Here is a 24,177-nt window from a genome sequence, read left to right on the forward strand (position 1 = left end):
GCCAACAAAATTTATTTTGGCCCACATATGTATCTGTCTTCCAATATATAGAAATGAAATTCCGTAACATAGTTGATCTTAGTGATATTCAGGCAGTAAATACATAGATCCGGCTCGCGGGGTTCCTCATGTGTCCCAAAAGCGTAAATGGGAAAGAAACTGCTAAGCATGTATTCTTCGTATGGCCTCGTCTTGTGCGTGCAAGGAGCGACTTGATAGTGATAAGCGGGCCAGACACTACTCCGGACAACCTAGTTCGGAAGATGTGTGAAGACCCGGACGTCTAGAGTTCGCCTAACCTAACCTCTTTAAACAAAAATGGAACTGAAGGCTGATGAGATTTTTCGAGTGAGTGTAACCTTTTCAAAACCACTCCCTATAACACAATCTAATACGAATTCTGTCGCGTGGAAGTTTACTTTTCCATGATACCTCGAGACCTATTCGGATACCACAGGAATATGTCGGTGTTGCCATCTACGCTTAGTGGTATTGAACCATGGTAGCGGAACTATCGGATCATTGAAAATGATCTTCTGGTACCTCGATGCCCCTTGTGTCAATAAGTTGAAGCGTTCTCAATAGCGATGATGATATTGTCACTCACAACTATGGCTTCCGCGATATGATGCACAAACTCCAGTTTGCTGAAGAGCATACAATCCTCGATCTTGTCTATAAAGTCAACTAAAACAACCCCTATAGGGAACCTCAGCTTCAACACCTCGTCATACATGACATATATTACCACCGGCACTAGAATGAAACCTTCCGGTACACCTGCGGCCGAACCAGTTACTTCCCAGACTGTTTTCATCCTATGTGTACTTCATCAGTCTATTGAGTACAATCCTCTCAAGCACTTTGCCCGCAGAACCTAGCATAAAAATGAGTCTATACGTCAATGGGTCATCTGGCAATTTTCCTGCCTTCGGGAACAGGATCCATCTCTGTGCTTCCCCCTCTTCGGGAAGAGGCAGTCATCCAGGCACTTCAGCATGATTGCCCGAAACAGTTCAATGGCCATCTTTAATGGCCTTTCCGATGTCCAAGTTCGGAATATCATTCGATCTAGGTGCTCTGCACACTTTTAAGGACTTGGCGGCCATGATGAGTTCCTCATTCGTAACGCTTACTTTTTCCTCAACCTGGACACGGCTGTCGCGCTCACGGATTAAATGTACGGCAGGTTGGCCGACCATCTCTGGTCTATGTCTGAGATATTGGAACGTCAGACGTGAGACTCGGCCGCCGGAGGCCAAGTACTTAGCTCGTTGCATGTAAATAGTCCCTCGATGGTACGATCCAGCATCACTGGTGATTGCCTTGCAGGGTCTTAGCCATTAAGATCGTGTAGGCGTCACCCCACAGATTCGTATAGGTACTCATGCATAGTCCATCGATGCAGGCCCTCTGGCTTGCCTTTATGACACTCTTCAGTGCCGATCTTTCAGATCCGAATGCGGCACACTATCCTCTGTTCGTCTGTTCGCACACGCTGCACCCTTCGTCTTGCACAGAGGCGGCAATAAACCGGTGACTTTCCATTCCTAGGTTGGCAAGTCCTAGGCATGGTGGCATCGCACACCCGCGATAGTGTGGCAACTAATTGGTCAGCAGTCGGGTGGAGCCAACTGCCCCCTTCGTGCATTTTTTTCAATGCATCTTCAGATACCTCGTATAAAAATCCGATATCTTTCACCCGCGGATTGCCGGAGTGTTGGTTTTTTTCGCCACTTGCCACCTTACATTGTTGTCTACACTATCATAGCAAACCGACTATTGGTCGCAATTCGTCTAGCCATCGTCTACCCTCCAGTTCGTCATCAGCCCTAGGCTGGGAGCGTTACGTCGATGATCGACTCCGCACCATTTCAGCTCTGTGTACATTTGGTCCCATCGTTGGTTAGATCTGAATTGAGCTCTGCTACAGCTTCCAAAATGATCTGACCCCTTTGAGCTCATAGAGAGACTTCCCCACTCAACAGACTTCAAGCGTTGAAGTCGCCCGTCACCACCAACGGCGTTAAATCCATTAACTCCATAGATAACAGGTCGACCATCTGGGTGAACCTCTCGGTAGACCAATCATAAATGTTTTCGTCTAGGTTTTTAAGCTATGAACTTGCACATCTTTAACCAGTGGCTACCTTCGCGGCTACCGTCTTGTAGACAGCTTTTTCTTGGCGTCCTTCAAGAGCTCAAGTATCATCTCGCTAGTGCGAGATTGGCGGGTGCTCCGCACATCCGCTCCTGGATCCTAGAGCAGGGTTTCGTCTCTCATCTTTTTTAAGACTTCTGAATACCTACTATCTTTTGGCCGCTTCGTCATCTTGGCATGTCGCGCCTTCCTGACGTTTCCTACCTACTACGGTAACTCGAGGGTTTCTCACAGCCTCCACTCCGGTCGGTTTTGTCGTCCACCATAACCCCCAAGAGCTTCAGAGATTACTATGAAATGATGGTGCAGTCTCCGAATCTGACCACCGCTCCAATTTACGGTTGTTCACAACCATAACCTCCGTCTTAGGATACGCGAGCTCTAGTTTCCTGGAGCATATCCAGTCCTCGACCTTGCGTATACAGTGCCCGGCCGTCAACTTGACCTCCTCGATCGACTCGCCGTAACCATGACATTCCACAACACCGGACCCAGGATAGAACCTTGTGGAACTCCTGCGGTGATTGGAACGCACTTCTGACCCTCCTCCGTGTTGTAAACCAGTACTCAAATCTGGATGTAATTTTCCAGAATCTAGTACAGCGACGCCGGTACATGGGTGCTCCTGAGCGCGAGCGCTTTGGAGTCCCAACTGGCGCTTTTGAACGCATTCTTCACGTTGAGTGTGACGCATGCGCAATAGCGTATTCCCCTTCTCTTGCGCTGGAGTGCTACCTCCGCCGTCTTGGTAACGAATCAGCGTGGACCTGCTCTCCCGGACGAACACATACGATTCGCATAGATTCTCTAGAATTTCTCACATTGGATTTGTGAGCGTACTTGAAAAGAATTCCTGAAAAAAGAATCCACATGAATGACCTGTATATGGCTCTAGGATTCTTGAATAAGAATCGTGAGTGGGAATCCTCCGGATCGTGTTTGCGATTCCTTTCACGATGCCGTCAACGAGTTGAAGGTATCCTGGGGATTCTTACTCTGGATTCTCTGCGTGTTAGTAATGGCTTCGGCGGATCTTGAATCGGTTGTAGCACAACCAGCCGTTTCTTTGTATTCCCAAGGGCCGCTTTTTTCAGAGACTACCCCATTCGCTTAGCGACCTGCTCGTAGAGCAAACCACTGCGAACGAGGGAGCGTCTGTCTGCACCTCTATAGATGCAGTCGCAATCCTGGCCCTAATCTGTTTTTCGGCCGCCTTTATTCGCGCTACGAACTCCTCGTGTTCTTTTCTTGCCTCATCGATGGTATTCCGAAGCAAGAGGAGGCTCCGGTTCAGGTCGCCAGCGATATTCCGCCTGTTCGCCAAGAACTCGATTATGGCGTCAAGTGTGCCCATGCACTTTTCGACGGCCTTGACTAGTAAGAGAACGTCTACCGGTATGTTCGGTGTGGACATAAACGTGTTCGCCCCCCTCCCCGTGGTCGTGGTCTCATGGTGGCCTATGCCGAAGCAGTAAGGTCATGGCTAGGGTACGCCACCATAACGCCTCATGGGCAAGTATGTATGCACTGACGAGTTATTTTTTTCTCGTCGAAAAAACATGATATTGCCTCAGGTTACGTGGTTTTTAGACAGCCCCTTGTCACTACAACACTTTTCTCATATGACTATATTATCTACAGTGATATCCATCACAATGATATCAAAAATTAGTTTCGTAAATCGTAATCAGGCTTATCTCAACAAAGAGACGCGTGGAGACTGAGAGAGAGACTTTCTGACATAGGAGACTACGTCTTTTTGCTCTATCCCGGGGTAAATTCTGTGAGGTCTCCTGCACGAGCCGAATGAAGTGTGTTGTGCGATCCGAACTGCTATTACTCATTTCTTTGGGGATTAATGTGCATGTGTTTTACTCGCGAAAAAACGAGTGGCATCCGATCCCTGCTGAAAGGCCTGCAAGTTTTTATGGGACGGAGACTAGGGCACCGGGTACTAACTCGCCGTTTCAAGCCATTTTCACACGAATTTACTAAGGGAGCTCGATGCAATTGCCAGTCCAAGGACGTGGGACCTTTACAAAATCCGACTCATTTCCGTTTTCTGCGCAACCAGTTGCCATAATTGGGGCCTAACTGACATCAGTTAGTATGCTTATCATATCCGTGTTTGTGTGTAAGTTGTTAGCCTTCCATTTTCAAGCGTGCTACCCCATTATACGACCTCTTTTCTCTCCTGCCGACATCACCAATAACAATTCCCTGGAGAGATCTCAATGAACGTTACTCTGGTCATTGTTATTATAAAAAGGACCTTTATATTGTTAAAAGGAAGAAGTATTATCCCCTGAAGGAACTTTTATTCTATTGTTACCTAGTCGCCATTACAGATGCTTACAGTTTATACTACCTGAATTAGTACCCGTTCGGAGAGGAATAGTTTTCAGAAGACTTTTACATTGAATCTTTAATTCCATTTTTGTCGTCAAAGTGCGTGTCTTATTTTCTGTTGGTTGGTGACTTGAGCAATGACTATCATGAATAATAATCGAACAAAGCCAAGATGTAACCTACACTGAGGAATACACGCGAAAAAGACATTAGTGAGAACTGAAGAAGTAGGATACAACCACTGCAATACATAATGTCTCTTCATGTTTTCATTGAATTATCATATGAAACATATCTTGACTTATATCATCACACCTCATTCTTGTTTCTTAACGTTTTGTAATGTTAAGATCGATGCAGTGATTCGTCAGTAAAAATGTAAATGCAAACATTCATTTTCTTCTCAAAGTGTTCTCAGGGACAAGTAAAGCAGCTCAAATTTCTGTGTGGACTCCTCACCGCAACCAGGTACCTTGATCTTTTGGGATAACACTCGGATATCTGCTGTATTCCGTATTTCTGTTATTATCAACATCGAAATTGAGAGTAAGTGACATGTTTTTGTTAATATCCGTGCTAGTGTTTATGCTTTTCACCCTTCCTTTTTACACTTACTGCTTCGAGCCTTGTTCCTCCCGCCAATATTATCATTATAACTTAAATTGCCTTTATTGGATTCTACTAATCTCCCTCTGGCCAAATTTCATTGTAAGAGGGATTATTTTTGTCAAGAGGAAGTCATCGCAGTTTTACTGCCTTCAACGTGAAGTATTAGTGAAAAGCCTGAGAAGTCTAGCAACACCAAACGGTCTGGATTCTACTAAGTTTCGGAACCACGAGTGCCCGGTTGTCGAAGCGGATATTGTAACCTTGCGGCCTCTAAGCCCCGCATAATGTAATTAATTGAAATGCCTCAATTTAACTGATTTTGTGTTTTATTCTTTGGTATTTCTAACATTACTGAAACCTAAGCGCGTGGGTTTGATTCAACTGCTAGGCCAGATTGTTAAGATTTTGGTCTATTATTTTAAGATTTTTCTAGAGTTTGAGTAAATGTGATTGTACATAGATGATGTCAGAATAACAGTTCATGGTTCTCAGATAATTGTTATACGACGACAATTTTTTTTTCAATAAACTTATGACTTTATAATATTTTTCCATTTGTAGCATGGATGAGCACTTCGCCAGCATTTCTATTTTCGACGTGTCCTCTTATAAACTCGTGTTCACTAATTCTTTAAGACAATAATCTGTTCCAAGAAATCATGTTTCTTTTTGCATTTCTCTGTGTGAAGATTAGCAAGAAGCTGAATTAATATAGCCGTAGAAAGCCATGATGGTTCCGCTGTTCTTTGAAGCTTAGATCGAGTGAATGATAACGAAAAGTAAATATCTTCGTATTCTACTGAAATAAAGCTTTTGTCATGTGGAACTCTAAAGTGCTATGGCATATGCGTGAGTAGATAGCATAACATTCATTCACAATCGAGTTAAATTTTAAGTTCCAGTGGCAAGCGAAAGATGTGTATCGTAAATAAAAACTTTTTTTTTTCGACGCTAAATATGGGAACACCTACATAGCTCAGAAACGTTCTGATATCCACAACTAGACATTGCGACATGATAGGGGAACCGCTCCTATATTCATCTGAGTACCTTTATTCATCTCATCACGCCTTTTTGGTCAATTTATCGTCAAATTTTACCATATTTTCAACGTAAAACTTTTAGCCACTTGAGAAAATCGAGAAGCAAATAGATTTAATTTGTAGAAATTTGACGGTAAATTGGACAAATGAGAGAAATGAGATGAATATAGGTGCACAAACCTGTTGAGATGAATAATGGAGCGATTACCCTATAAGCGTGGAAGAAAAAATTAAAAGAAATGAAATTATGGAACGCAACTTAAAATGTAGTTTCCCATTGCCTACTTGACGAAATAAATAGAACTTTTTCTCAAAAAAAAAAAAAATATTTAAACGAGACACGCATTCAATATATGCACAAGTTTTAGTTTGATTATGACTAAAATTACAGCGGAAACCCAGAAAAGTGCATTAATTGTAAATTGTCATTCAGGAAATAAAAGGACGTCAGTAGTTACGAGAAGAAGGAAACGCATCAAGAAGCCATCAAGAACAGAACTGCAGTTTGATACTCAGTAAGTTAATCAGCAGAATTGTTCAAACAATATCGAATCAAGGATGTTCACCAGCTGTTTTTAATGTAGATCCGCCTACATATTAACAAATCATGACACAATAAAAGGCAGAAATAAGCTTCTTGGTTTTTCAAATCATTGAAACTCAATTCATGTAAGTTTTGACATCAACATGAAACTAAGCAGAACCGATCAAAAACCTAGCTTGACACCGTCGTTGGATCCGAGACATACCTATCCTATAGCCTGGAGTATCGCCCCAGCTGGCTCGCAATTCTTCGCTTGTTTCGCTTCGTGTGCCCTTCACTGCTCTGCCAATCGCCTATCGTCTCTCAAATGTACAAGTTACGTATCGCAACCGGCAAGCAACCAGTAGCAGTAACGGTAGCAAAAAAGAAACTAATTTTGCCCCTACCCAGTAAAAATGCTGCCCGCCATCAGCGATGGAAAACATTTTATCTATACACAATACCGCGCTGAACCGGGTAACATTGAGCGAATGTTGAAAGTCATTCTGACGTAATTACATGAAATTTATTCTTACCTTAGCACGCCTGAACCTATTCAATGGCTGCCAGGTTTCTTCTTCTTCGTGTCTGCCTTGATTGTGCTGCCTTTATATGTTCGCTGTACGATTTCCCCTCATATGGATAAAAAACTGTATGTGTACAAGCGGTTACCATGCTTTCGGCAGGCGAAATTTTCATCATTATTCTCACTTTCGATCTAATTCCAATCTCCCGTTTCCCAACCCCTCCCGATGAAATCCAACCTCCCGAGCAACCAGTGAAACGGCCAAACCTATGGGCTTAGAGCTAGATATTCAGTAAACTTTTTTTTTTGAATCAAAACCGGTCTGTAGAATCGAGTAAGTGAGTGGAAACGATTCCGATGATTGATACAACCGCATCGGCAAAGCACAAACCGACTCCCACAGCTGACGGTAATAGACATCGGTGGCGTTACTAGGAGGATGTTTTTTGGTAGGTTAGTATCAACTGTAGAGGGATTAGTTCGAATAATTGATAGAAGATCGAGCTGAAAACTAAGCGTGCAATGTATGCTTAGCACTCGTAACGTTTCAATAACCCACCCTAAAGACCGATACTGCTTGATCCTGTAGCTACATATTGGGAAATGTGATGAATGTAATCATTTTGTACTACGTATTGCTGGCTGCCAGCTTATTGGAAGAACATGTCATGGAACTGGTTTGCTGGAATCAGTCCTTTTTTTGCTGAGCGAAAACTTTTTGTAGAATCAAAGTGAATGGTTAACCGTTCTTTTTGTACACAAAATGTATAAACTGTTTTGTTAGTTTTTTAGTCTTGAATTTACATTTTTTTTTCATACCGAACAACTCAAAATATGTAAGTTCATTACCTATCGTTTATTTTGTAGGGCTGTCACTTATAAACAGTAGTTTTAGAAAATTACAAAATTACTAAAAAAAATATTATATAGATCTGGTATAACTACTATTGTTCCCAACCCTTAAGACGGCAATCGTTTTTTGTCAATTTCTGTACCAATTCTCGTTAGCCTGTTTAACATCACAATTTAAAGCCTACTCTCAATGCTTTCTTATCCTAATACGTTTTAGATCAGATTCATGGAAAGAAAACAAGTTGCGTATTTGAATTGAACATTCAGCATTTATTGTTGCATATACTGAAAGGTTCTTGACAACACGATAAACCTCTAATGGTCGATTTATTTTTAAAGAAACATTTTCTAATCTTTCTTTGTATTTCTAGCTCTTCTTAGGTAACTCCTGAACAAAAGCATCGTTAATTAAAATGTTTAAAAGAATTTTTTTCCTACAAGCGCAGAAACTTAGTGCGAACTTTCACCCCGCGGCTGCAAAAATATGATCGAAATTATTTTGGCCAAAAAAATGTGTTTAATTATTTTTCGTTTTGTATGAGTTACTTGTTTGTAATTAATGTACATAGCATTGAGAAACAAATTTGAATTTTCTCATTTTTGCATAAGAAAATCCTCTTTGTCTGGCTAAGGTTTGGATTTTTTATAAGTAACAGTTTTGAATAGAACACCATACTTTTTTAATAAACTTTTGTCGGAATGTCTATAGAATGTGTCATGACATCTATTTGATTTAATATATCCTTTTATAGTGAGTTCTTACAATTTTTCTATGTTCTACAATAAAGTTTTCTATAACACACAATTTCACCGAAGAACGTTAATTTTTATCTCCGATATTTTTAATATTTTTATATTTAATATTTATTAATTTATTATTTATGTATAATATAGTTATTATAATACATACATATGAGTATGAGCATGAGCATTGACGACCGCACATATTGTAGTTGACCTCCGTGATTGACCTGAGGTAGTGAAGTTGCACAGAGAACCACATAGATAGCTTTTGGGATGTTATACCATCTTCAATGTACAACAATTCAGTAACTCTCACTTTAGAAAGATCAATAACGGCGCCGGCCACATCCTTACGGTCGTTAGGAAAAAATAGGAAGAGGATTGTTAGTTCGACAAACGTTGTTATGAGACCGAGTTCACCTCTGCATCTCTACGGATGTCACCTGAAGGGAATTTGTGATAGTATGTTGGGGTAGGTAAGGCAGGATTCGATCGAATACGATCAAATATATCAAAATCCCGCGCGACGAATGAATTTCAAAACATTTATTAAATCTACAGAAACAAAAGCTACGCGCAACACTCAACGAGCTGATTTCGGCTGATTCGCAGCTACCGATTTCGTTTCCTTCGAGAGTTAACTACGCGATACGACTCTCCAGATCACCAGCTGCCGCAAACCGAACTCAAACGATTGATCACTGTACTAAAAACAAAACCTGTATTTCCTTTTCCTGATTTTAGAATTAATAAAGTTGATATATTTGATACTAAAAACAATACTGTGAACACGGTACGGTATCCGGTTGTTATCTTCATCACATGTGACATGTGACTTAATTCGAACGCGAGTTGTAAGAATGTAAATTATTTCTGAACGCGGGTACGGTCGCATCGAGCCTTCTCTTGTGTTAAACTATATGAATATTTGCAGTCAGTATCAATCGTCAACGCAAAAATACTTACCAAAAGTGAAAAATGGATAAGTTTTACACACTCAAAGCTGAATCAAAGCTAGACTAAACTAAACTAAATTTAAGAAAAAAATCCAAACACACACATTAGCCATAAAGGTCCTAAATTAGGTGTGTTGCTTCATAAGCATAATTATCAAAAATTCAGCTTGAAGCAAAAATAATCATTCAAAACTAGAGAAGTCATGAATACCGAAACAAAAACAATGCATATGGAAACTATGTAATCGGAAAAATTCAGATTAAGAATGTCAAAATATTTCAACTGTTGAAAAATGTCGCGTAATAGACAAACAGCAACCCTGTGCTACACCCCCTTTCATGCGATGAAAAAAAAAACAAACAACTCCCGTACCAAATTACTACTCTATAGCAAAATTACAGTTTAGTGTCGAGTTTGACGTTGAAATTATCGCTAAGGCTAATGCTTGGCTGAACACAAAGCGGCGCGATACGCGTCTTTTCAAAGGTGAGAAATAATATAACCTACAATGAGAAAATATACGAAAACGCTGCGCTTCGCGCCATCTCATCTCAGCACAACATCAGCCCAAGAAATCGGTAGGTACAACACACACGCAAATATGTACGAAAAAAAAGTATTTGATTCATGTCGGTGAAAACTACCAATAGTTTTCATAAATACAGTCATACCTCGATATAGGGCAACCTCGATATAACGTAACTCGATCAGGGATGATATTTGTTGACACTCTTGAGTGAAAGTGAAAAAAAGCATCCATAAACGTTATTTTTTTACAATCCTTTCAGAGTTCTCCTTTCCCGCTTTTTGCATGGAAGTAAACTGTCAAAACACCTCATTATATTTCATGCGATGGAAGCAAGACAACAAAATCAGTTTATCAGTTAACGAAGATTGTCAAGGCATCGGTCAGTGTCAGTGAAAAAGTGTTTCGGTGAGGTTTATTTTGGTTGAGTGGACTGTTTGTTTTTCTTTTTCGCTTTGAAGTGAAAATCATTTGGTTGGATTTGTCGTCAAATTTTATTCCGTAACCGTGAACGATGCGCGCGATCTATTTCATCTGAGTATAACAGCACGTTACTAGGACAAAAATCTAGTGTATCTGAAAGAGTGCTGCTATCATTGGAAGTGAAAATTGAAAATGATTGGCTGTAATTTTCGAAGAATTTTACTGGGGAAAATGACTTTTATCAGCACTGAACTCGATACAACGCAACTTCCACCTCGATACAACGTAATCCCCCTAAATATCTCAAAATTAAAGTACAACAATTTTTTCTGGGGTGTATAATGCTACGAATAAATGTTTCTATTTAGTTTTGAAACCAATATGTATCGGTAAATGGGGTAAAATTGACATTCTTTATTTCAATGTTTTGTGACTGGTTACGTCTGTCTACGAAAACTGTCTTAAAGGGGCATAAGACAGGTCTACACATACTGCCAGGTGAAGGGAAATAAGCCCTTACGCATCCTTGAGCAACCACCAAGAGTTTTACATCATTGAAAAAATAATTCTTTTCGTGCTCCGATATAACGTAACGAAAAAAGTAGGAGGTTTTATCCAAGACACGACCGCATAACTGACGTAGAACTACGCACACTATTAACAAATGCATTGTTGTAAGTGATTCATTAACGAGTCGTAAAGTCTCCAAACGCTTGCTTTGTGCTGCTTCAACAGTGGGGGAATAAAGACACTGGAAACACGAGCTGTAAAAGTTGTTTCACAACTTTCAAATATTTGTTTATTTGCCTTGAGAAAGGCATTTTGCTGCTCAAAATTGGATTTGCTGATGCTGCCTTGCCTGATGGTGCCAACCTTTATACTGCCTCAGTAGTGGGGCAAAACCGGCAGTCTGACGACGCACGCTGAGAAGTGAGAAGAACCGCGCTGCTCCTGAGAAATGGTGACCAACCACAGGGCAAGTGATTTGATTGATTTAAAGGCAGCCACAGGCGCAGTTCGCTGCAAATCACTGCAATCCGCTGTTACTGTTGAGTGCTGATATCTGCTGCTACTGCTGTCAACGTTGTGGGCGTCTAGGCAGCTCCAAGAATGGAAAAAATCGTTCAAGTGATAATTAATCAGCAGTTCAGACTGATTCTCTATCGCTTTCAATAATTTCAAAAGAATCGGTGGGGAAAAATTTTCACTTACGATTACTTAGATTTGTTTGTTTCGTTTCGCGTCTTCGATTTTTTTTCACACGTGTATCTGCACAACAAACGCAAACGGAGAGGCTAATTTGCTTCTTTTGAAATAATGAAGCCAAAAGGAAAGCTATGCTATGATATTCTACGGAGTATTGTCTTCTAGGTATCCAAATCTAGGTACAGGCACTGTAGTCGGGGCGCATTACACAGGTTCCAGAGAGCATGTTTTTCGGAAAATCTTTCCTGTAATATCCTGTACATGCGAGATTGAGATTTGGAGCCTTCGACCAAGGAATTAGAGAGTAAACGAGAAACAAGTTTGACACTTTTCGATGTTCGGAAAAAAGCATGATTTACAAAACGAGTGTATATTTTAAGAATATTGTAAATCTTTATCATCACTATGAGTGCTATTTTACAGTATTGTCGGACAGATCTTTATAATGTCCATCATTTAATATTACGAAATTTGCAGCATAAAATTATTGAACTGAAAAAAATCGGTGAAAGAATATTCGTTTCCAGAAAACGAAAATTTTCGGAAGTGATTCTCCTGTAATTGTCATTGACGATTTTTTTTCATAACTGTAACTAAGCAGCCGTATCAATGTTGATAAATAAAAACAAACAAAAGTATTCTAGGCGATAAAAAATCGCAAGTGATTCTCCAAGTGAGTGATTTTTCTATCCTTGGCCAGCTCACCTTCCGACTAATGAATATAGCTGGTTTTACCAGAAACACTCTTATATAGCCGAAGGTTGCTACGAAATAGGCCACGCCTTTTTGTTCAGTTTAACCATTCTCTTATGGTCTTTAGACGAATTATTCCACAATTCGCATTTGATTTTTGTATACAACGAATAAACACCGATGGTGCTCTCACACACGCAACGATTTTAACCCGTGTCGTGTTGCAACGATTTTAACCCGTATCACCTTTGTTATGGCTTTCTAACAGAACAGGACAGTTTGTTGTTCAAAATCGGTTATGTTGATCGCAGCTTATGTGCTGCCCCAATAGTGGGGGGCATAAGGTAAATAAATAAAGTAAATTTTTTGATCACGACAGAATTTGATTGCTAGGATTCAGCACAGAATGCTTGTGTTATTGCCAAAAAATTATTCAAAATCTGTAAAAACTGTTTTCGCATTTAAGTAAATAATACGGCCGCGAGAGGTTGTGTTTTCTTGGATTCAGCACAGAATGTGTTGTTGCCGAGATAAAGCAAGAAGACCGAATCCCTTAACTGGTGAGACGTTTGGTGCTACTTCGCTGCCGCTTAGATACGTGACGTGATTTGTTTACTGGCGCAACCCGCTGCTGCTACTTCCGCAATTCGCTAGGATGCGACTAACTAGTTATACTATTCTGTCGACCTTTTTAGAGAAAGGCAGCAAGCGACCAATCAGAGGACGTTATTTTTGTCTCAACAAGGCTTGACAATTTTCAATAGTACAATGGTTTGCATAATCAATCAGCACATTTCTACATTTGGGTGGATGCGTGTACAATTTTCCAATCAATTGCTGCAAGAATCAAGGAAATCGGTTGAAAACAAACCGATTTATAAGCATTTAAAAAGGGACATTTTTCGTCCCCTTTTCGTTGATAGTTTTCTTATTAACATCCCTATACGGTAGGCTAAAGAAAAACGTAGTTCTACGTCAAAAAATGCCTTATATCGAGGTATGACTGTGAAAATGTCTGTAAATGTATGCACTTATCTTAGACACCGAAGCTGCTTTCAGTGAGTCAAGCTTGCCGCCGCTCGCAAACGAACGAACATAAACAAATCGTTTCCATGCATACAGTTGTCGCACTCTTGATTTCTGTCTCGCAGCAGATGGTGCCTTCGACGACGAGCATCGCAACACAGAAGAAGAGGTATCACTGCGATGAACTTCAAACACAATACACTCTCGCGAACGTTAAGAAAGGTCACCAACTCAGCACTGCACTTTCTAAGCAGCCATTTGCAGAGCGATAAACTGCACATGAAAATCAGTAATCAAATCAAAATTCCTGAATCTCCTCACTAGTAATTAACTCCAAATTTACTGGCATAAACCAGGAATTCCCTCGACTACAACTGTCACAAGAATTTCACAATTTCTTGCACTATGCACCACAATTTAACGCGATTACTACGGACGCAATAAATAACTCGTCTACACACGGCGGGCTTTCACTCGCTCTCCTATATAATTATTATAATACATACATAAGAAGAAACGATAGCATTGGGAGCGTATTCTTGCGGAGGCGGAAGGTTGCTTCTCCAGGCACGATGCGAGGAGCTTCCATAAGAAGGTCAACGGAATCAGGAATCGAAACGTGTCAGCCCCTGTCATGTGCAACGATAGGGAGGGGAACCTGATAACCGATAAAACAGAGGTGGCCAGACGTTGGAAGGAACACTTCAGTGTGCTGTTGAACGGTGAGGGAAACAGTGGAGTCGAAAGGAGCAGGATGACTATTGAGAATGATGGTCAAGCTGTGGATCCACCATCCATGGACGAGGTGAAGAAAGCAGTGAAAGAGCTGAGAAACTGCAAGGCAGCCGGGAAGGCATTCCCGCCGAACTCTTCAAAGTCGGGAGCGAACAGCTGTATCGTGCCATCCATCGGATCATGCTGAGAGTAGGGTCTGATGAAGAATTGCCCTCGGACTGGTTGGAGGGTCTCATATGCCCGATCTACAAAAAAGGCCATCGCCTGGACTGTAGCAATTATCGGGGCATAACTCTTCTCAATACCGTGTACATAATTCTCTCCCGCATCCTGTTCCACAAACTGAGGCCGCTGCAGGAGACCTTTGTTGGCGAGTACCAATGCGGTTTTCGAGGGGGACGCTCCACGACGGACCAAATGTTTACCTTGCGACAAATCCTCGATATATTTCGAGACTTCAATTTGCAGACGCACCATCTATTCATAGACTTCAGGGCAGCGTACGATTCAGTTAAGAGAAATGAGATACGGCAGGTTTTGATCGAACATGGCTTCCCAACAAAGCTGATTAGGCTGATACGTGCCACCCTTGAAGGTTCTACATCAAGCGTCAGGATAGCTGGTGAGATATCGGACTCGTTCGTGACGTTGGATGGTTTGAAGCAGGGTGACGGGCTGTCGAACTTATTGTTCAACATCGCATTGGACGGTGCTATACGGAGGGCTGGTGTGCAGAGAAGCGGCACCATCATTACGAAGTCGCACATGCTTCTCGGATTTGCGGACGATATCGACATCATTGGTATCAACCGTAGAGCTGTGGAAGAGGCCGTCGGACCTCTCAGGAGGGAAGCTGCGAGATTAGGGCTTATCATGAACTATGCCAAAACGAAATACATGGTGGCTGGCAGAGTGCGTGGTAGTCCGTCGGAGGTTGGTGCTGCGGTGTTGCTAGATGGGGAAACATTTGAAGTAGTCGACGAATTTATTTACCTGGGAACATTAGTGACATGTGACAACGAGGTTAGCCGTGAGATAAAGAGCCGGATAGCAGCCTCAAACAGGGCCTTTTACGGATTACGTAACCAGCTAAGGTCTCGCAGTCTGCAAATCCGTACTAAACTTGCACTCTATAAAACACTGATTCTTCCGGTGGCTCTCTACGGCCATGAATCATGGACGCTGAAAGAGGCTGATCGGCGAGCTCTTGGTGTTTTTGACCGTAGGATTTTGCGTTCAATCCTTGGCGGCAAACTAGAAAATAGTGTTTGGCGCAGACGCATGAACCATGAAGTGAACCAGGCATACAAATCGGCGGATATAGTCAAGCTAATAAAACACGACAGGCTTCAGTGGGCTGGACATGTAGCGAGAATGCCGGATGAGCGTCAAGCGAAGGCTATATTTAGCAGGAGTCCCGATAGAGGTCGTCGACTTCGGGGTAGACCCCGCACTCGTTGGATGTGTGCTGTCGACGAGGATGCATGCGAAATAGGTGTTAGGGGCGATTGGAGGGTAGCGGACCGCGGGACATGGCGACGTATTCTGGATTGGGTCGATAATCGGTCTGTCGCCTTAAAAGTAAGTAAAGTAAGTAATACATACATATTAATAGAAAGTTACATCAAAATAGCTCAAACACAACTCATTGCGCACCACTCAAACGAAATCTGTGTGAGCAGCTGATGTTATAATGCGGCCAGAGCTGCCAGATTTTATTTTGAAAACTCTGTATGCACTCAAAAAAAAAATCTGTATTTTTCTGTATTTTATTGGTGTGCTTACCTCTTAGGTGCCTACAAGTGCTTGGGGTTGCGAAAGTTAGGCTTGGAATCCGACCTTAAATCTCGCTCAAAACCTTTAAAAGGTTGGGAAATTTCTGAAAGAAAACTCAGGTCTATAGCCGTGTTTTTTCCCAATAGTCTCGAATCCCGCTTATCCAAATGTCGGATGTCCAGAAAAAATAAAAAAAAGCAAGTTCTCGCTTAGTTGAATGCCCGACGCCCAGCAGAAAACGAACAGAAGTAATAAAAGAACAAAAGAACAGCGTTGGTCATCGTCAACGCAAATACAACACAATTACAATCAGGCGCAAAAATTTCACGTTGGACGAAGAAACAGATTTTAAAGCCTACTCGCACCTATACAAATTTCCATTCGGAAATGCTTGTGAAAACCGAATCGGCCAGTTTGGCGGTTATACGGGAAACGCATTTGAAAAACTTAAAACTGATGTTCGGATGAAATATTTGTGAGGTAGAGCTACCAGTGCTTTAGTACGAACATTTTGTGAAACATCACAGTTTCACACCGAAACTAAAAAAGTTCCGATTGCTAAAATTCAGTACAAAGCTGTAGAAAAATCAAAATTCTGCATGAATTCTGTATCATTTCTGTATCGTGGTCAAAAAAACTTTATAATACAGAAAAATCTGTATACTTGGCAGCTCTGAATGCTGCATATTCATACAATGTTGCTAGTTTATTCTACTCGTATGTATTGGCATTTTTGTGAAAATGCATAGCTTTCCATCACATGTAAAAACGCCAATATCTCAGCCCCTCGATAAGATATGAAGGATCTTTTTGCCTTTCTCCTAGAAAGGTATAGCAATCACTGAGAAAACTAAAGGTATGAAAGTGCTCCAGAGGGCCGAATGTCGTATATCACTCGTCTTAGTTCGACGAGCTGAGCATTTTTTGTATGTATGTGTGTATGTGTGTGTGTGTGCGTGTGTGTGTATGTGCAACTTTTTTTTCTCACTCACTTTTCTCAGATATGGCTGGACCGATTTCCGCGAAATCAATTGCGAATGAAAGGTCTAGCTGTATCATAGGTTGCTATTGAATTTCATTGTGATCGGAGTTTTGGTTTAGAATTTATGTATTAAAATGTAAAAATCACGAAACATAAATATCTCAGAAACTACACAACCGATTTTATCAAAACTGATGTCAAATGAACGGGCTACTTTCAGAACTTTTGAATTATAAATTTCATAAAGATTAAACATATGGTTCAAAAGTTATGTAAAGAAATGTTTTCCAGAGGCTGGTTAAACTCACTCACTTTTCCCTGAGATGGCTGGACCGATTTTCACAAAATCAGTCTAGAATGAAAGGCCTAGTTGTCCCATAGGTTGCTATTGAATTCCATTGTAATCGGTAAGTAACTTTGTCCGTTATTAATGAAAATGACAAATCACGTTATACAAGCAAAGCATATACCATAGACTGCTTAACCTCACTTACTTTTCTCAGAAATGGCTAAACCGGTTTTCACGAAATTAGTTGAAAATGAAAGGTCTAGTGGCCTCATAACACCCAATTGAACTTCATTGTAATCTGATTTTTAGTTTAGGCATCAAAATGTGAAAATCACGAAATTTCATTATCTCAGAAACTAAACAAACAATCTAAACAAAACTGGTGGCAAATGAACGGCTTGTCTTGAAAATCCTTAACTAATGATTAAACATGTGGTTCAAAATTATGTATGAAAGATATGTATGAAAGAAGGAAATCACGTTTTGAAAAGAAACATATTCCAAAGACTGCTTAAGCTCACTCATTTTTTTTAGAATGGTTGGACCGATTTTCACTAGATTAGTCTCAAATAAAAAGTCTAGTGGCGCAATAAAATCCTATTTAATTACGCTGTTATCGGACTTTATATATTATATATATTTTTGTATTTTTTTAAACGGGAGTGTTGTGTAATTCTATTTGAACAAATAATAAGTTCGAATTAGAAAGGCTGGGTCTCACCACTAGGTGGATTAATTTGGGTTTTTCATGCAAATTTTCGTCTTGAATCCCGCTTTTCAGTAAAAGTTTCAGTTGTTTATCAAAATAAAATTTTATATGTATTTTGAAGGGTTTATCTAAAAATTATGAGAAAAATTCACTTTTTGTGACGTTCAATGGGCTCTGTGAGCCAAATAACTGAATGCGATGCTAAACTCAACCATGCAAAATATTCAAAAACAACCCCACAAGAATAAAAATCATATGGAAAAATGTAGGAATCGAACAAAATTGAAAAAAGTGCAAAAGATTGGGTTTGTAGCATAAAAAAGTCATTGTTTCATTAATCACGTTTGAGCAATCAGAAAACAATTTTTTAGAAAGTCAAAATGATCTATAAAAATGTAATAAATAACATTATCTTTCGATTAAGGGCTGAGCACCTTGACTTTTTCAACATCGATTTTTTCTTTTGGGACAGCCTAATGCGTAGGTAGTTTGGTTAACTTAGAAATGACTTTCTCTGTGATTCATTCTTTCGAAACTTCCAGAGGGCAGCATCCTGATGAATTCCAAAAATTTTGGTCTGGTCTGTGCAACGCTCTGTAAACTTCCGTTTTACTGTTTATATTTCATTCTCATCCTAATGATAGATTCTAGTTTTTGACATTCTGAACTTTTGTTATAATCTGACCAAAAATTTGGGGGGGCCTTGATAAAGCTTTATACATCGTAAGCAAGCTACGAACCAGAAAGTTGTTTGTGTCACTGTTTAACAAATACCTACAGTGCATTTAAAAAAATTTATCATTTCAAATTTAATTTTAATAAAATTCAAAATTACTCTGAATGAATTACTGGAAGAGGGAATTCGACTTAAAAAATTCTAAAATGTTGCTCAATATTCAATAAGTTAGCCAACAACTTCATTTTTATTTTCATTTTTTATTTAAAAAAAAATTATTTTCCTTTTAAAACAAACGTCAAAATACTCTGATCATAATAAACAGAATTGAGGGCTTTGTTTTATGATAATATGTTATGTGCCGTGCGAAAAAAATCAAAATATTATGTTGAAGAAAATTGGAACGTGCTCAACCGGAATCTATCAAATTTCGACCTAAAACTATACCATTTTAAAAATCATCAAATCACAAACGTACGACTATTTTCCCAAGAGAAAAAAAAACGATAATGGAAAAGATATTAGCAATCAAATTATTATGCAGTTCAAACATTTTGTCGGTTACTGCATTTTTTCATTTGTAACATGAGATATTAAGCACTAGCTGTCTGCAGTTTGAGTTTCCATTAATGACTTTTTATCCTAATTTCAAGATAATAAATGAAATGTTTTATTTCAACCGATTCAGTCCTCAGTGAGGGTTTCAAAACTAAGAAAAACCTTTGCAAATTGAAGTTTTCAACAAATAAAAATCAATATTCACATTACATTATCGAAGCTTTTGAATTGATATCCAAACGACTATATTTGAAGTACAACTCAAATGCATTCCTGAATCACTAGAAATGTTCTTTAGAGCGCTACTAACGCTGACTAAGAAATCAATAAAATCGATGCTTAATTGAGAGGACCACCAAACGATACCATCACTCGAGCAGTTACAAAAATTGGCCAATATTCATATAATCCGCAAGAGCACCTGCTTCTGGTTTATAATCATCACATCGTGGCAGTTGAGATCCACAATAATGACTCCCGACGGCGATTTTCAAACCAAACCCAACGCAAAATCCGAATCGGTACATAATCACCCGCAAATGGTTTCAATCTCTCCGCTTGCTCACTCACAGTCACCGTTTCACATTCGTCTGCCCCCGAGCAGCGACCGATGCCTCTGGGTGGCCACGTGGTGCGCCCCACGAAAAAAAACGGGTGTAAAACGCAACGAAAGGCAAAAAAAAACGAACTCACCTTAATTAGCTTCTCCCGTATCTCCCAGCTGAAGATGCCGGGATTCATTTTCTTCATCTCCTCGATGCGTGACTCCACTTCCGGTGTGGCCACCTTCGGTTTCGAGCCACCGATTACGCCGGGACGAATCGAACCGGTTTCCTGGTAGCGATTCAGTATCTTGGACACACAACCGTGGGAAACCCGCAGCTGGCGGGAGATGACGCACGGCCGAACGCCGGCCGCTGCCATTTCGACGATTTTCAGCCGGATGTGATTCGGCAGCGGTCGGCCATTGATGAAGACGCCGCCGAGCTGGTTGACGCGACCTTGGCCTGTAACGGGAGGGAAAAGGATACACGGATAAGCTGGGAATGATAGTGCAAAAAAATTTTCTAGATGGAGGAGAGATTTGGGCGGATTGCGGGGCAATGTAAATTAAACGCTATTGACAGAAAATATAATTAGTATTTTAAAATAAAACTGCGCAATAAAAATCAATTACCATGTCCATAATGTCCTAAAAGAAATACCTAGAAGACAAATCTCTATTTTCCAAACCGCGGCAAAAATTACTTTACCAGGATTATTTAGTCTCAATAAAACGAGCCATTAAGCGTCTCAAGATTCTCAAGAGAATTACCGACTTATTAATATACATCCCACTGGTTTGGTCGTATACCTTTTAATTGAACCCAATAACCGCTGCACTGAGATGCTCTATTTTTTTTGTTGCATTGGTAGACTATAGACAAGTTGTCCAGTCAAGCAATCCATCGGAGGAACAAGTTATACGCAAAATAATTCAAAGCAAAAAAACACACCGGTGATTAGCAGCTCGGAACGAGCAGCAATTTTCAGCTGTTTCACGCCCGTAAATTTCCATTTATCCTAATGGAAATGTGCGTCAAGACGTTCTTTTTTGTGTCTAGCAATCACACTCCGGATTGCTGCATCGCAACGTCACAAACGTTCAGACGTCGTCGTCGAGCACAGCCTCTGCACTGCAACTGCCGGACGTCGAACGTAAGCGCATGAAAACATCTGGTCCTTGGCGTGAAAAATTCCGATTTTCCGGAGGTTCCATTTCGGTTGGTGTTCGATTTTTGGCTATTAAAATTTTATTCATCGGAATTCAGGTATGGCTAATTTCGGGCATATGGTCACAACTCGTGTTGCCGTCTGTATCCCGGTATGTATGTGCGCTGTTGTGTACGTGTGATCGACGAAATGCAGGGGAGGAAGTCTTAGGCATACTGACGACGGTGGATCCGCTCTGCAAAGGACCTTCTGTAGAAGAAATTCGCCTCGCCTATCGGCTGTTCTCTCTGGTCTGCCATCGTGTACCGAGCACCGGTTTCTGATACGCTTAATTTATTCTTATCGATACACCAACCCAATCCGGAGGAAAATAAGCGACGAACTCGGCTCGGTTTGGAACATCCAAGGAAAGTCACAGTTAGCCATAGTTTTTGCCTACACGCTCTGAAGCAGACATTCTGAATGGCAGTAGAATGTAGTTTATCGTTTATGTGTGTGGGCTCAAAAACATTTTAGAATTATGCATTCCAAAAGTTCTTGTGCGGCGAAGGGGAGAATAGAACAAAGCTTTTTCATACCTCGTATTCTATCACCTCCCGTTTGGTCGCCCGGCCGCAGTGTCTCTAGTCAGCAGGCCACTTTTGTTTCCGATGTGCTGCTGTTGAAAAATTGTTCCTCTTATTGTGTGCATACAAATGTGGCACGGGGTTCCGCAGCACAGAAAGGTGATAGGCGTGGAGGTGTTACTACGCTAGTTATGCCAACTGGCCTGTTGGGTTGGAAATTTACTGCCGATTCCCGCATGGACAGCCGGCGAGTAATGGCACCGGTAGGTGGCCGCTACATATTAAGTAATTACTGTATCTTTGGGCGCAGTATGCACTAATTCATGATGTGAGATAAAGTTAATTATGACAATAAAACAATGATAAAATTTGTTTGTGTATTTTAATCACATTCGGTGTTGGAGTACGGAACTATTTTGGAATGCAAGAACTGTCGCCACGAGAATGTTATGGAATGGTTTATCTGAAGATTATGGATGATGTAAGGTAAACTTATATTGAATTTTATAAAATTGATATATGATATGCAATTATAACAATAAAAAATAAAACATTGGTTGAAATTTTTCTTTTGTTGATTTATCACATCGGTTTTATCTAAAGATTGAGTCCGGAAAATTGAAAAAATATTTACATGCATGTGGATCTAATGCAACTATTGTAGAATAATAGTGTCTGCCAACTAAACTAGATTGAAACAATCAGCTGATATTGAGTAATAAAGTATGTATTCAAAGAAGCAAAATCACTGTACGTGTAACATTTTGGCTGCATTTTTATGGTGTTCATTTTAATACAATAGAATTTCGAATATCTAGCAAACGGCAGCATAAAAAATCATATCAGCGCAAAATTAACCATTTTTAAATTGAAATTAAAAGCAAGCAAAGAAAATTAAACAATTAAATTGCGAAAATAGCATTGCTTGGATTTTTGGGCTGATTTTTCGTACACAGTATAAATATTTTCTTTAACAATTTATTGATGATATGTGCAGTTTGGTAATGTTTTATTTCTCAATAGAGTTGATTTGATACGACATGAGGCAATTTTATGAAGTTTTACAAGTAATAACATATTTAAAAACACAATAGAGATGAAGAGTGCCCAAAAATTTTTTCCCAATAAATTTTAGTAATTGGAATCGATATCACACGAAAAAATATTATTTTTGACAAAATAAAATTTTCAACATTTTCAATTATAATTGCTTTTTTTGTATATAGCAAAAATCTGCTAAAAATAATGCAAAAAATTTAAAGCCTATATTATTTCGAGGTTTTTGTACAATCTTATATAAAAAAAAACTGTTTTTTCAAGAATGTTTCTTTATCAATTAATCAACATTCGCGAAGTGGTTCTATTTTGGTACACTCGAACGTGTGATAGCGAAGTGAGCCGCGAAGTCAAGAGACGAATTGCGGCAGGGAACAGGGCTTATTATGGATTGTGTAGTCTGCTTAGGACTCTCTCTTAGGTCTCGATCTTTTAGATGGTCTCGAGGTACGATGCTGGCCTCATAATCCAGTCGTCGTAGGTTCGAGTCTCGGCTCAGGAGAGACTGTTAGTGTCAGTAGGATCGTAGCGCTAGCCCCGCAATTGTCCTGTACACTAAACAGTCGGCTGCGAAGCCTGTGTATAAAAAAAGAAGATCAAGTTCCGAATCGGAACCGAATCAAGGCTTTTCTTTTAGCCTGCTTAGGTCCTGCAACCTACAGATCCGCACGAAATTAATAGTTTATTTCGTCAATCATAGCAGACTACATCTTAGCTCTTAAGATTGCTAACATCACAAATATAGTTATGTAATTCTAGTGTTTAATTTTTTTCTAAGAGCATTTCGTGTTATCGTTAAATCAATAACTTCACAATATTTATTGAAAAGTCTTATCATACTATTAATTGGCCCGGACATAGCATATTCTGTTCTATAAGCTTTTAATACAAAAATTTTTCGCGTTCTTAATGAGCATGTAGGAGCATACAAGTTGAGTTTTCCAAGCAAATTTTCCGAACTTATGCGTTGTGAAACTAAATCGTTGACAAGAGTTACCGAAACAATTTTTCTTCTTTTTTCAAGCGTTTCTATATTAATTAGCATGCAACGTGATTCATAACAAGGGAGAGGAAATGAATTCCAACCTAGTTTTCTTAGTGCATATAACAAAAACTGTTTTTGTACGGATTCGATTCTATTGGAATGGACGTCTTGATAAGGCGACCAAACAACACTACAGTATTCTAAAATAGATCTAACATATGTAACAAAGAGAGTTTTTATAGTGTACGGGTCTACGAAATGATAACTGAACCTTTTTATAAAACTTAGCAAACTGTTGGCTCTATTGATGATCGTATTGTAGTGATCAATGAATGTTAACTTAGAATCCATAATTACTCCTAAATCTCTAATTTGATAACTTTCTACAACTTGATGTCCAAGAATGCAACTGGCATGTTCAGGATTTCTTTTCCTTGTGTAGGATATAATATTACATTTTTTTACGTTGAGATCAAGAAGACTTTTTTTACACC

At 39.8% G+C, this 24,177-nt stretch overlaps 1 protein-coding gene across 2 annotated transcripts in view; it reads right to left on the reverse strand.

Moving 5' to 3' along the window:
• Positions 1 to 24,177, reverse strand: part of LOC129722863 (protein gooseberry-neuro) — a 124,118-nt gene that overhangs the window by 88,320 nt on the left and 11,621 nt on the right. For both annotated transcript variants that reach the window (XM_055676669.1, XM_055676668.1), the window contains exon 2: positions 20,057 to 20,370. In XM_055676669.1, the coding sequence (XP_055532644.1) occupies positions 20,057 to 20,370 (314 nt within the window). The remainder of the gene's footprint in view (positions 1 to 20,056; positions 20,371 to 24,177) is intronic.

The sequence above is a fragment of the Wyeomyia smithii genome, chromosome 2, assembly GCF_029784165.1.
Source record: "Wyeomyia smithii strain HCP4-BCI-WySm-NY-G18 chromosome 2, ASM2978416v1, whole genome shotgun sequence".
NCBI classification, from domain to species: Eukaryota; Metazoa; Arthropoda; class Insecta; order Diptera; family Culicidae; genus Wyeomyia; species Wyeomyia smithii.